This window comes from Rutidosis leptorrhynchoides, chromosome 3 (genome assembly GCF_046630445.1).
Source record: "Rutidosis leptorrhynchoides isolate AG116_Rl617_1_P2 chromosome 3, CSIRO_AGI_Rlap_v1, whole genome shotgun sequence".
Taxonomy (NCBI): Eukaryota; Viridiplantae; Streptophyta; class Magnoliopsida; order Asterales; family Asteraceae; genus Rutidosis; species Rutidosis leptorrhynchoides.
In genome coordinates, this window is record NC_092335.1 from 536,597,855 (window position 1) to 536,613,238 (window position 15,384).

At 32.6% G+C, this 15,384-nt stretch overlaps 1 protein-coding gene and 1 non-coding gene across 2 annotated transcripts; both read right to left on the reverse strand.

The window, feature by feature from the left end:
- Positions 1 to 1,909: 1,909 nt before the first annotated feature.
- Positions 1,910 to 2,016, reverse strand: LOC139903445 (small nucleolar RNA R71). The gene has a single exon (XR_011778263.1). It is a non-coding gene; the product is annotated as a small nucleolar RNA R71 (small nucleolar RNA).
- A 10,213-nt stretch (positions 2,017 to 12,229) lies between these two features.
- Positions 12,230 to 14,195, reverse strand: LOC139898426 (1-aminocyclopropane-1-carboxylate oxidase 1-like). The gene is made up of 3 exons (XM_071881156.1): positions 13,908 to 14,195; positions 13,571 to 13,794; positions 12,230 to 12,943 (listed from the first exon to the last, which is right to left on the reverse strand). The coding sequence occupies exons 1-3, from the start codon at positions 14,007 to 14,009 to the stop codon at positions 12,358 to 12,360; spliced, it is 912 nt and encodes a 303-aa protein (XP_071737257.1). The 5' UTR covers positions 14,010 to 14,195; the 3' UTR covers positions 12,230 to 12,357.
- Positions 14,196 to 15,384: the final 1,189 nt, after the last annotated feature.

A 15,384-nucleotide genomic window follows, 5' to 3' on the forward strand; every position in this document is an offset into this window, starting at 1 on the left:
TATAAAACTGATAGCCGTTTCATACACACCCTGTAGAACACATCAAGTTTTTGGCGCCGCTGCCGGGGACACTTTTTGTGTCTTCACGGGGTATTTAAGTTTTTTTTTTTAATTTTTGATTGATTAAAGATATATTAATTTAAATATAATAATTTAATAAATATAATAATATAATAATATTGAAATAAAATATAATAATATAATAATATTGAAATAAAATATAATAATATAATAATAATTTTGAATCAAATTTGAATCGTAAAGTTTTAAAAAGTCGTATTTATTAAATACTTCAGGGGTATATTATGTAACTTATAATTAATAATTTCTATCATGTCGCTTTCATGTGAATAGTAAATTAATTAATTTCGTTTCATTTACTATTCATGAATAGTAAATGAGTTAAAAAAAGTTTTTAAAAAAAATAATAAAAAAAATTATTAATTTCGTGAAAAAAAAAATTTAAAATCCTTAAAAAGAAAATTTAAAATCGTTAAAAAAATAAAAATAAATATAAAAATAAATTTTTTTTTAAAAAAAATTTTTAAATATATATATATATATATATATATATATATATATATATATATATATATATATATATTTTTAAGATTTTGTCTATAAAATTAAAAAAAAATTATTTATTTTAAGTTTTATTACCCTTAGATTTTTAGACTCTAGTTACAACTTTTAGTATTAAGTTTAGTTTTGCAATAGTTATTTTTATACTTTTAGATTTTTAGGCTTTGCCGTAAAATCCCTTAAGTGCTTTTTCTTTAGACTAAGATTTCGGTGGCTTAAAATTTTGCGACGCCGTGTTAAAATTTTAGTATCATTTTAAGTAATTGCCGTTTTTCGTTTAGTATCCCTTTTAAGTTTTGACGCGCTACTTTCTTATTTTTATTTTTCGACCTTTTATTTTTTCGACGTTTTTCGACGCAATCTTTTTCTTTCTTATTTCTCGACGCTCTAGTTTTTAGGACATAAAATTTTCTATTTCTTCTCTAAAATTTCAAACGAAAAATTATTTTAAGCAATTAAATTGATAGACATCCAAATTTTCTGGTTCGTAGTAATAGTTGGATTTGTTAGTGGCGAGTTGTGGGCTTCCGATTTAAAGGGTACTGGCTACCTGCTGCATCTATTGGCTATTCGAAACGTGGGCAAAATCAGAAAAGTCTATTAATTTGATAACTTATATAATTTTTATTTTTATAACTAATAGGATATTCAGTGAATGCACCGAGCAAAACGTTCACCACCTTTCATACGTTCACCACCTGTAACTCGATCAAGACATCTAGCCAATATTGCCGCTGTTGATTTTTCTTTAGAATCATCATCCAGTCGAACAAATACTCCAATTCAAATTTTCGACAATCCATCTTTTGAACCCGACTTCACAATTGAGAACCCGGAGGATATTCAAGGACAATTCCAAGATCCTGAACCACTAATCATTCCTCCTGAACCACAAATAGTTAAATCAGAATCTTCTAGTGATTCGGATTCAACAAATTCAATTATGGAAGTAACGGAACATCAAAGTATGGAAGACCGAATGAGAGCCACACGCACGGGCCAAGGTCACGCCATTAATCAGCCAGATGTTAGAGCATCAGATTTTGAAATCAAAGGACAAATCCTACACATGATCACCAATCAGTGCCAATTTGGTGGTACAACAAAAGAAGATCCAAACGAACATCTTCGAACTTTTAATAGGATTTGTAATCTATTTAAAATCCGAGAAGTTGAGGATGAAACTATTTATCTTATGTTGTTCCCATGGACTTTAAAAGAAGAAGCCAAAGATTGGTTAGAATCGTTACCTGAAGGAACGATTGACTCATGGGATATTTTAGTTGAGAAATTTCTTCAAATATTCTTTCCGGCATCTAAAGCCGTGAGACTTCAAGGAGAAATTGCCACGTTCGTGCAAAAGCCAAATGAAACGTTATATGAGGCATTGACAAGATTCGGAAGGATGTTGAGAGGATGTCCTCAACACGGTTTAGATACTTTTCAAATAGTGCAAATTTTCTATAAAGGCGTCGACATCGCCACACGAAAAGACATCGACACAGCAGCTGGTGGTTCCATTATGAATAAAACCGCAACCGAAGCTCACAAGATCATTGATAACATAGCATCCCACTCTCATGAGTGGCACCGGGGAAAAGATATTTTCCATTCATCTAAAGCGGCTAGAGCCGATTCTAGCCATAACTTTGATTCTGTTTCTGCAAAAATAGATGCTTTCGAGAGACGAATGGAAAAGATGACTAAAGATATTCACGCAAAACGAATCAGTTGTGAGCAATGCGGTGGACCACACTTAACGAAAGATTGTAATGTTGAGCAAATGATGGAACAACGAGAGTATGTTTCCTACATAAACCAAAGGCCGGGAAATAATTATCAAAATAATTATCAACCGCCAAGGCAAAACTTTAATCGAAATCAAAACATTCTTTACAATCCAAATGGACCCAATAATAACTCATACAACCAACAAGGTCCAAATAACCAACCAACTCAAAATAACACTTTCAATCAACAAAGACCTTGCTTGTATAAACCACCACAACAAACCGAAGAGAAAAAGTCAAATCTGGAAGAAGTGGTATTTAAGCTAGTTGAATCTCAAACACAATTTATTGAAACTCAAACCCAAATGAATGAGAGGTTTGATCAGTCATTTAGAACTCAACAAACTTTCATTTTGAATCTAGAAAAACAAGTAGGTACTCTTGTTAGATTGATGAGTGAAAGGGAACAAGAAAAGCTACCGAGTAATAATGAAGTAAATCCTCGGAATGAAAATGTTAACATGGTATCAACAAATTCTGAAAAACCAACACCAGAAGATGGGAAAGTTTTAGATGTGAGTAACAATGAAGAAGTTACAACACCACCACCACCCGAGTATGTAAAGCCAGTGGTGGCACCATACAAAACACCCATCCCGTTTCCAAGAAAAGGAGTTGAGTATGAACAAGTGATAGGTAATAAAGTTTGTGATACCTTTGAAAGAAAAAAAAAAGAAGAAGAATAAGAAAGTGCAAGAAATAAAAACCGTAGAAGTAAACCATGTGAAGACAGTTCCACCAAAACCTCCACCTAGGGTAGGTGATCTGGGTGAATTTATTGTTCCTTGTCTACTTAGTGACTGTGTCATGTATGATGCACTAGCAGATTTAGGTGCAAGTGTGAGTGTTATGCCTCTTTCATTATATAAGAGATTAGGAGTAGGTGAGTTAAGTCCAACGGATATGAGTGTTCGACTCCTTGATCAAACCATTAAGCACCCAGTTGGAATTGCTGACAACCTACCTGTTCAAGTAGGTAATTTAACCTTTCTAGTCGAATTCATTGTCATTGACATAGAAGAGGACCCAAACATTCCTCTAATTTTAGGTCGACCATTCTTAGCGTCCACCGGGGCGTTATTTGATGTAAGAAAGGGTAGAATGGCACTTAGTAATGATGAGAAATCGATCACCTTTATGATTCGAAAGTCTAAATCTCCACCAACCAAAACCGTTGAACCAACAAAAACGATTGGTAAGAACCATGTTGTTTTACCAACTCCAACGGTAGTGCTCAACAATAATAAAACGCCTAAGTGTGGGGAAAATGAAGTAACACCTAATGATGACCTGATAACAAAGAACCCTGTTGTTGATACGAAATTAAATGATCCCGTTATTAATAGTTCAATGAAGAAACTTATTAAACGAATTCGCGATGCTAGAACCAAGGGGAACTTTAAGTTATGTAACTGGTTAGTATCCAATCTGTCGCCTAAAGAAAGGGCAAAATTAGTTGAATTTGTGGATATTACACAAGAATCCAACCAATGGCTTAAAGCAAAAGTCACAGATATGCAAGTTGATTATGGTCCAAGAAAAATTGACGATGAAGTTAATCACAATTTTGACACCACAGCTACCTAAGTGTGGGGAGATTCAAAATGTTCTAAAAAGAAAATGCTGTCTAGAGTTAGTTGTTCTGTTCTCGTGTAGTTCCGAGAATGGAATCCGATTGGTCTTTTCCACTAGCAGACACTAAAGAACTAGTTTTCTCCCCCCATTCTGAATTTTTTTGTTTTGTACGTTTTGTATGAAATTAATATGTTTTTTAAAATTTAAGTTTTGTGTGAATTTTTAAAAAACAAAAATTTACTTTATTTCATTAAGTTTAAAAAATGATTTCTAAAATTCATCGTGAGTTAAATACTAGGTCATAGAACCGAATTTGCTTTACCCGAGGGCGGGGCGACAAATCTTGTTATCATTATTTTTAATATTATTGATCTAAAGTATGCCAAAAAATATTATATTTTATAAATTTTTGAACGTGGGGTAATATACCCAACTCCAAAAATATGTATATATATGTTTGTATTTTATGTTATGTACAAAACAGGGTAAAACAGCACACTTTCAAAGACTGTCATTAAGTTCAGCAAAATGTACTAATTTTGACGACAAGACGCAAAATATCAAATGTGATATAACAACAATATGTTTGCAAACTCGATATTTTTAATCATTTTTCTACGCTAATCACCCTCATGAATTTAAATTTTACTGATTTCTTGCAAATGAGGGCATTGTAAGATCTCAAGTGTGGGGAAGGGTTGTAAATTCTCTCGGGTTTATACTTGGCTTATTTTCTAAATATTGTGAAACAACTAAAACACTTGAATTTATTTATTAAGATATAAAAAGACGCATGAAAAAAGCCAAGTGTGGGGAGAATGTACCAAGTTATTTAATTAAAAACAATCTATCACATGTTTCTGTAAAGTTATTGCAGGTGTTTTTGTTTTGGACTAAATTAACTGTTTTACCCGATGAAAGAAAAGAAGAGATGGATCTACACGATGAATCAATTCCATTATTAAAAGGAAGTAAAGTCTTCCGAAAAAGACACGCGCTTCTTGATTTAGGTCAAGAAGTTGTCGTCCAGACCAGCTGTAGGTTGACGAAAAATCTAGAAAAGTCATCTCTAAAATAAGCAGAAAATTCACGGACCTCAGTATCAAACAGGGTCGCCATGTGGTCAGACTTATCCTAACCATGAGAGGATCTGTCTCGTAAAATAGGGAGGGTGCTGTGCAAATTAGCTTGATAAGACTAATGAAACAGACCCCCAGAAAGGATAATCTCCTTAAAGATTAAAAATCAGCTTTTAAGCTTGATATTACTCAATCCTTGAGATTAACCATAAAGATTGAGAATTCAAACTCATGGAATTCGATGATATCTAAACTCGAGCTTGAACGAGAAAATATTTTGATCAAAAAAATTAAAATCGATTTGTTTTCTAAAAACCCATTTTCAATGCGTTCATTACCATTGAACGTAAAATCCTAGGAATTCACCTGGAATTCATTAGGTCACCTGAATCAAATCGGGTGTCAACCGTAAGAACGGTGGTTGCATAGCATGGTCGGAGACAGGACCTTGTGCCAGACCAGAAAAATTATAGGATGATCTTTACTATTGCTCCTACAAAGGATAGTAATAGCATCCATCACGTTTTAGACCATGAACAAATGCATGTCATTAGACATTGCCTTAACAGTTTCTTGTTCATCGCTTTCCTTTACAACCGGGTGGTAGTTTACCGAAAGGTAATATACGGGATAAGTAAACTGGACGTGTTGCTTTCCTAATACAAGGTTAGCAAGTGGGTGACACAAAACCGTAAAGTTTTGAGCTAAAATTTTAAAATCCGAAACCCACAAAACCCACAATAACATTTTACAACACCGGTGAAGGGTTATTCCGGAAAACTTATCTAGGATAAAAACTAGATTGAATTTTCAAAAGATCAAATGTTTTCATAAAGATCCAATTTCCTAACGGATCTAAATTTTTATAGTCATGTGAGACTGTAAACCACATCGTTACTATCATTGTTCATAACCGCCGTATTGAAATCACTGATGTACAAAGTGTGAAGAATAAAGAAGTGATTCAAGTATGTTTTTATTTCAAGACTATATTGCTTGAGGACAAGCAACGCTCAAGTGTGGGAATATTGATAATGCTAAAAACGAACACATATTTCATAGCATTATCCCTCAAGAAAGACAAGATTTTAGTTGCAATTGTTTAATTTACAAGTGATATTCGTTTAAATAATAAAAGGTGAAGACAAAAGGCAGATTCGACGATTTGAAGAATCAAACGACCAAAAAGCTAAAAAGTACAAAGTACAATCCAAGTGGTTCAATATATTGATGAGAAACGTCTAAAAATTACAAATGTATAAGCCGCAAAACGCAAAGTACAAGATATTAAATTATACGAAAAGGCGTTCGAAAATCCGGAACCGAGACATGAACCAACTTTCAACGCTCGACGCAACGGAGCTGAAAGTACAAGTCAACTATGCACAAGAATATAATATAATATTTTAATAATTCATAATAAGAATAATAATAAATAATAAAAAGTTATTAATTGAGCATAGTTAAGGGGTCATAAGTGAAAATTTCAAATCAACATTTGCCTATAAAACGAGACTACGGAGAATGAAGAAAGATACACCTTTTTCAATTCTCTTTCTCTCAATATGTAATATATATATATATATATATATATATATATATATATATATATATATATATATATATATATATATATATATATATATATATATATATTTATATTATAATTTTAATTTTAATTTAAGTTAATAATAAGTTATGGTTTAGTTGGGTTATTGTAAGAAATGTTTTACGGGTTTTAAAGTCGAAACTCTGTCCGTGTAACGCTACGCGATAAATAATCACTGTAAGCTATGTTTTTCCTTTTTAAATTAATATCTCGTAACTAAGTTATTATTATGCTTATTTAAGCCGAAGTAATCGTGATGTTGGACTAAATATTAAGATGGGGTTATTAAATTTTGTACCATAATTAGGGTATGGACAAAAGACCGACACCTGTGGACATTGGACCATGGACCATTAATAGATGGGGGTATTGTCTAATCGAATGACAATTCTTTGGAGCCTGTCAAACCTATCTTCAAATTAGTTAATCTAATAATTATTAAATGATTATGCATGTCCTATTTAGTGACGTTTATACGACATCTTTTACAATCATTTAATTAATCAATTGGGTTGGGTAATTTATTATTCATTCTGGCCAAGTGGGTAAATTAATAATCATGGACTAATTAAAACAGGGGTGGATTACATACAAGAGTAATTGGTGTAATTGTTAACAAAGTATTAAGACCTTGGATTACACACAGTCGATAACCTGGTGTAATTATTAACAAAGTATTAAGACCTTGTTACAGTTCGAATCCCCAATTAGTTAGAATATTTGACTTCGGGTATAAGGTTAATTTGACGATCATTTTATAATTATGACTGATGAACTATTATGGGCAAAAACCAGATAGGTATCAAATAAATCCAGGACAAAGGACAATTAACCCAGCATAATAAATTAAAATCAAAACGTCAAACATCATGATTACGGAAGTTTAAATAAGCATAATTCTTTTATTGTATTTCTCATCGTACTTTCATTTACTCGCAATTTTATTTATTGTCATTTTAATATTGTTATTTATTTTACGCACTTTAATTATCGTCATTTATCTGTACGCTTAAAATATAAAATCGACAAACCGGTCATTAAACGGTAAATCCCCCCAAAGTTACCTATAATTACTAAATCTAGTTTAACTACTTAATTAACTAATTTGACCTAGTAAGACACCCAATAATAGTGTCCACGGATCGACCTTCCGGACTTTACCTTAGCTATATTATTACACGATAGGTATACTTGTCTTTTGTGTTTTAGTTTAATTTAGGTGATTTCCTATAGTAAATAAATATAAAACTGATAGCCGTTTCATACACACCCTCTAGAACATATCAGTGCTTATGGCATGAGGTAACTGACCCCTCTAGCTTTAGTGAACATATATACCTAATTGCAATCTACATCTACATCTACATCTACATCTACACTTCTACAACTACAACTACATCTACATCTACATCTACACTATACATTAAAAGAAAAGCTTAATTGAGATATCAAAAATATTTTCCTTTGATTACAACCATTGGAATAGAAAAAAGACATTCACTACCCCTATTATCTAACCATTCATTAGAATTATTGAGCAATAAGTCAAAATTTGTCTTTAAGCTACCCTTTTTACCCTTAATCACACGGGAGAAAATCCACAAATTAAGGGTCCCAGAAAATCACCACATTTAGTTGCAACATTCAGAAAAAAAACCCCACATTTCTCTCCCAATTCGTCGACTAAATTCGAGAACAATTGAATCAGTAAATCATCAACAAATCGTTACAGTTATTCAATCGAATTCTTCATATAGTATATCAATTGAATCCATCTAATTGAACGATTTTCCGTCACCGCTGCTTGAACTGTTATTTAAATTAGGGTTTGAGGCGATGCAATTCAAATTGTTAGCACTGATGCAATCGCTATACAATTATGGTTTCAATTTTCACTGACGATTTGGGTGTATATGAAATTCCGGTTTTTGATATCAACGATTGTCGACTACATATCATCTGATTGTTTACGTCTCCTCTAAAAAATCTGTAAGTCTCAGATCCACTTAACATATTCTCAAATAGATTAATACCCTCGGATTGTTGACGATTTCACATGAAATGTTTCCATCTAATTGTTTAATTTGTAGATAGTCTGTTTTGATATGTTTTTCTATGAATATTAATCGTAAATTATGATTAATTTTTGTGAGTTCAGATGTACTTGCGTTTCTGGATGTATTATAGCAAATATCAAAGAACTGACTTATATGCTTTCCTTGAAATTAAATGGAAAGATTGGCTTTAAACAGAGCCATAAAATTGTTGAATTTGTGAAATTTACAAATTGATTTCACCATTATTTTGTAGTGAAAATTGGTGGAATCTACAAACTGATTTGAAATTGGTTGGTTAAATTTTATGAGATCATATTAATATGCTTGATCACCTTAACTATCTAACAAATTGGGCGGGTCAAAAGTTTACGCTGTTAGTAATTATTGATTTGATTACTAAGTGTTACTTTTTATCTATATTCTTCATTTGATTTACTTATGTTTTGCGCCGTTAGTTGATAAATTTATTTTTGGTAATGTTATCACGAAAGCACCATGACATCAAGCATTCACCTTAGAATTTGGGGTGCGACAAGTTATTAAAGGTAATTTGATGAATTGTAATGTGTATTTTGGTGGCTAATATGTCTTGATGTCTCGATGTTGTGCTACTTAAAAGTTGAAACCTGGTGGTTTGAAACCTGGTTTCACGCTACAATTTTTTTTTATGTGAACAAGTTTACACCATGTACACATAATAATAGTAATGTGATTAGATATTGCTGCATTGCCAACTTGATGTTTCATCTTAATTTAGTTTTGGATTTATTTGATTGAAGCCCTTTGACACGTTTAGCTATTTTATTACAAGCATGAATGATCATAGATGAATTATAACCTGAATTCGTCTATTCATAACTAAATGGGTCAACTTCTGAACTTTATTAAATTTCATCATGAGTACATTATTATAAACTAAGGTATACTATAAATGGGGAGTTGTGTTTCGTGCAGGGATTGATTTTAAGCTCACATAAATATTCCCTTCAACATTATAAGCAACCATGGAAGCTGTTAAGGGTTGATTATATATTCAAATTCAAATAACGTTTTTATATTTCTTTTTGGTCACGAAGCAAAATTCTTTAGGAAATGCCTACTAAAGTTTTTTTCTCAGTTCTTATGTCAACCGAGGCAACCAAGTCAACATTTTTTATTAGGAACATCGAGAGTCAGGAAAGAATTTACAATGTACGATCTTTGACTAAAAATACATATTTTTGATACATACTTCACACTTTCACAGTTCATTCCAAAACTCTGGTTTTTTTTTATAATCTTTTCACCTATATGATTTTGACTCTGTTTCAATACAACACCTTTGAATCTCCTTCATGAAGCAAAGGATGATTGGAAAATTTCAATTGAAGGTGTTCATCTAGATGTTACAATCGTACAGAAACAACTCGACCCATCTTTTTGTCTTGCTGTTTGATGTGGAATTTAATTGTGCGTATAATGTGGGTTATACTAACTATAGGTATTATAAGACCAATATTAATATTAATGGTGATGGTGATGGGTTGAGATGGGATTTGTGTGGAGAATAATGTTGTTTTGGCAATTTTGAGAACTGAGATGGGATTTTTGTGGGGAGTAATGTTGATTTGGCAATTGTGATTTTTGTGGGGATAATCAGATATTTGCATAATCATCTTCTGTTACTGCAATAGTTTCACTGATGTGTTGACTAACTTTAAATATATGAATGTTCACTATAATGTTCATAGAGTTAGATATAACTATAATTTGTTCATAGAGTTAGATATAACTATAATTTCAACATCAGTAGTTGCTTTTTCTAATCAAAAGTTATGTCTAAAAGTATTCCCTTTCTTTTTTTGATATAAGTATTACCTTTCTGTTCTTGTCATGCAGCTTTGACCAAGCCAAAACCAATGTTAATTTAAACCTCATCACCCTCTTATGCCAACCTCCATGCTTAGAGTGGCGATATCGACCCATTTACTTCAACGCATCAATGTGGATAGTCGAATAGGGCTTTATTGTGAATGGGTCAAAGATACTTTTAAATTATTGGTTGGGAGTAATGTTGAAAATGTCTAATAGAATAAGCTAAGGTATGTTGCCATGTCTATGATGTGTTACGGAACCTGTCCATTTTGACTCCTGTGATAGATTTTGTTTTGAGGCGGTAAAATGAGTTGGTTGACTAACATGTTCAAAAGTGGACAAATAAAGATTGGTTGTATTACAAACAAATTGAAATATATTTATAAGATTTGTACATGTCTAAGCCAAGATGTTTGAACTTATTGCTCTCTTAGATTATAGTTCTTATTAAGTTGGAAATTGGTAGTAAGGAGTTTTGGGTGGTTGATATTATATATTTGTAAAAAAGATTGAATTTTTATAACTGAATGTGTTAGTTCAATAATGGCTGCTCTGAAGTTATGTATCTATTGTAATTTCGTAGTGTACCTTGAATAACATCTTTCTTAATTAACGGACTTCAACTATGTTACTTTTTACTTAGTTGTACATCGTATAGGTTAAATACATCGGTGATCCTACATCAAAGGGTTAAAATATAACAAGTGATTGTGATATGGTTAAAATAATTCCATTGACATCTCATAACAATAATTGTTTGATAAACTCAATTAATTTTACATATTATTTGAATGTTAAGTAGAAGAATCAAAACCAATATCTACCGTTTTCTCACTGGGCATAGCTTCGTTAAATTTTCCATTATGTTCAGTAGGTATTAAATTAGTTGTGCAATCTTGAAACCATGTCAAATTTCTCATGATGATTGGAATATGACCATGATTTGGATCGATTCCCTACATTCAATTCGTGGTCAGCGATTACCGATTGGATTGCAGCGTGGAGTGTTTCAAAGGAATTAAAACAGAAGCTCCAAGCTATTACTTAGGTGCTATGGCATTTTCGGAAACAAGTTGTTTATAACGATAGCTTGACACATAAATGTTTTTTTTTATAATACAGTATTGTACTCTTTTATGTGCATTTCTCATAGAAGACCTTTAGTTTCAAATTGGAACCTATAGAAGTTAATTTTTATCTACAATTTTGTTCAACTTAATGTTTTGTCTTGATTTGTTTCTTATACACATTTTTTGTCTATTCCATTGATGTGCTCATAAATAATATATTATATTTGTGATTTTTATTTTCAAAACCCGCAAATCTTGCGGGTCTTAAGCTAGTATTAATTTGTAACAACACATTATTATTACTTATGGGTTAGGTTTAGGGTTATGATTTATGGGGTCATTTTGTTAAGGTTGGAGACTTGCCGACTCCAAATGTTACGAAACAGACTCAATTTTCTGAGTACCACCAAAAGACTATTTTCAATGGAGATAAAACAACGCCCATTTTCGTTAGTTGAACGTCCATACTGGGAAGCCATTGAAAATCATTTTGAGGAGTCTGGGAGATGTCTGAACATTATTTATTATTATCATTATTGCAAATCCAAGCAACATGTTTCCTTGAAATGTCAGTTGCACTATGACACTTAAACAGACTCAATTTCAACAGTTGCGCCAAAATATGTAATAAAACAGTTGACAACTTCTGTACTTCTACATACTTTATATAGAAACAAAAACAAAAACAAAAAACAGGGGCATTGTGGAGACCATCAGATCTTGTGAACAGATTTCGATTTTTCAATGCCCGTTAACGATATTGTTCTTCTTCATGGACTCAAATCTCGGTCCTTTATCTTCAAACTTAGTACCCGAATAAAGTTTGAGATAATCCTGAAAAGTGTATTCATTCGGGTACAACAGTTTAGGAGCTGGAGAAATAACAGCATCTCCGAAAGGATTATAAAAAGTAGCGATCGACAATCTACTTCCGTCTTTATCAGTCAAAACGCGATGAACAGCACTCTTATAGTTCCCGTTACTCAATACTTCTAGTTGATCACCCGTATTAACGAAAATGGTGTTATTTTTAGAAGGTGGGATATCGACCCATTTACCATCTTTGAAGAACTGGAGACCCGGGACTTGGTCGTCTTGGAGTAGTAGAATGATACCACCTGCGTCTGTGTGTTCACGAAGACCTCTAACAAGTTCTGGGTGAGGGCATTTTGGGTATTTTGCTACCTTTGTCCCTACCGAAGGACCTTTCGCTCCTGAGAAAGCCTCCTTGATGTATTCTTTGTTTAGACCAAGATTTTCGCACATGAGTTCGGCGAGCTTCTCGGCCACCTTTACTAATTGATCAATGTACTCATCAACCGTTTTGCTGCATATAAAAGTAATTCAATTACTCCGTACTTTTTTGATGAAATTGTGTTATGGTGTATCAAGACAAATGCAAAAGTACTATATCTGGCAAACGGGTCAGGTTAGGTCGAGACGACGAGACCCGAACGGGTTTTGGGTCGGAACAGGTCATGAGTCACACTGGTCATAATTTTTAGATGGGTCAAACGGGTTGGGTCGGGTCAGGTTGGATCCAGAAATCCAGAAGAGGGTATACATTCTTAATTCTAAGGGCTGCCCTGCAAGGAAACTGTGTACATGCCTCTCTTTCATTTATATTAAAGGAAGCTCTTTCGACCCGTTTACTCGGGAGCAGGTGGGTCGAAATTCGTCAAGTGGATATATGTGATGTGTACACCTCCTGATCTACTTTATTTAGAGAATTGTTATATATTGAAGTAATATAATCTACCATAAGCATGCTTAACTCCTTAAATAGTTATAAAAATATTGGATGAACTGGGATCAAAAGGTTTGGATGTCAAACCCAAGTAAACCTGCATATTTTATTTTCTAACCCGCCCATGTTACCACCTCTTAATTATATGTAGTTACATGACTGATTAAACAATATGCTTACACCTGATTACGGTACTCATTTACTTACCGAAGCTCCTCAGAAAGGTTAGTATACTCATTGATCTTATTATTAGGGCGATGCCACATGAAAAACGTGCTTTCCCAGTCGATATCAGTTTTTTTGTTATTATCTTCAACAGTTTTAACAATCTCCGAGTTATAGAAATTGTTCTTCATGTTGTCTTCATAATGCTGATTCACCAGTTTCTTAACTTTCTCCATTAGCTGCTTATCAACCCCATGATTTTCGATCTACATATCATATAAGAAAAAAATAATACTGTAACGCAAAATCACGCATAAAAAGATTATACTGAAAGAATTGTGATCACCATATATCATATATCATATTATCATATATATACCTGAAAGAAGCCCCATTTCTCACAAGCACAGTGGAGAAGTTGCATTGTTTTGCTCCTATCTTCACCATCTAACTTGCTAAAATCTATCAAAGGGATCTCCATTTTATTTTCTTATTGTGTTCAAGTATATTTTTTTATTTGATGTTGAATTTATGTTTGCATTAGTGAGGTATATATAGGCACCAACAGAAGGGAACAAAGTTATTTTCACCATTAGTTAAATCATAACAAGTTAAATCTGTAAGGAAAGGTAGTTGCAATGTACCATGGCCTAAAGATCAGGGCGTATTTAATTCGTAGTCAGTTCGTATCTTTCGTTATTCCCATTCGTATGCATTTGACTTTTGGGTCAACTGATATTTATTGTTACGATCTGAAAATAGTACGTACTTATTTAAATCCGGCGAAAACATGGGTTTTGTGTCTCATATGGGTCTGTTCAATTTTTTTTTATACAATATAAAACTAGAGGTTATGGGCTCAAATAATTGATATAGATAAAGATATTTGTCAACTTATTACCAAAGGTATGTAATTGACAAAATGTGTCTGACCATGATCATGGTCTATTTGGTATGTACTTTAGATCTCGATTTTGATTTGTACGTCGCTACAAATAAATCTACATTACTACTCGTAGTTGATATGTTTTAAGGTGTTGTATATTACTGTATAATGATCATGATAATGATTAATGATGATTTAATTTAATTTAAATACACAATTCGTGATGTATGACTAATTTTTTTAACGTATAAATTTAAAAAAAAAAATTTAATAATAATAATAATAAAAGAAATAACATGGAAGTGTATTCGAATCGAGTAAAGAAGATTAGATTTGAAGGAAAAATCAAACCTTTTAAATTCAAAAGATCTTACAAGTTGACTATAATGTTAGATGGAGTAGTTTTCATTCTTCAATTTTTATAAGTTAAACTATTACTACGTATTATTATGTGGACAGTAGTTTAGTTGCTTTGATATTTTCCTCTTTATGAGGTTCCTTCCATGTGACTAGTTCATTACTTATTCTTAAAATAGTAATATCATATATCAACTGTGCTGGAATTAGCCAATAGGCTAGTGGCGAATGACTCACTCTCCCTTCCCTTAAGGGAGGTGAGGGTTCGATTCCCACTAGGTGAGGATTTTCCAAATAATTGGATCAAAAACCATTCTTACCGGGCCCAAATGATCCTTTGGTCTCACGCATGCGAAGATTGAAACAATGACAATGCAGGTTCGTTTATCGGGTCTGGCATGCTGTGGGGAAATGAGTGATAGTGTTTCGCCATGCTCCAGTGGGCTACCGGGGACCGCTGGATGGGTTGACAAAGTCAACACATGGCTAACATGTCCCTGCCGATACACATGTTTTTGAAACAATATATCAACTGTGCTATTTAAGTTATATTTATATTTATTATGCCTATATTATTAGCGAGAAATTGAATTTCTTACTCATAATTGATGGT

Coding starts and splice junctions, on each gene's coding strand:
- LOC139898426 (XM_071881156.1), bottom strand. CDS start 14,009: ATGGAGATCCCTTTGATAGATTTTAGCAAGTTAGATGGTGAAGATAGG. Junction 13,795..13,907: donor AGAAATGGGGCTTCTTTCAG/GTATATATATGA, acceptor TATGATATGTAG/ATCGAAAATCATGGGGTTGA. Junction 12,944..13,570: donor AACCTTTCTGAGGAGCTTCG/GTAAGTAAATGA, acceptor TTTTATATGCAG/CAAAACGGTTGATGAGTACA.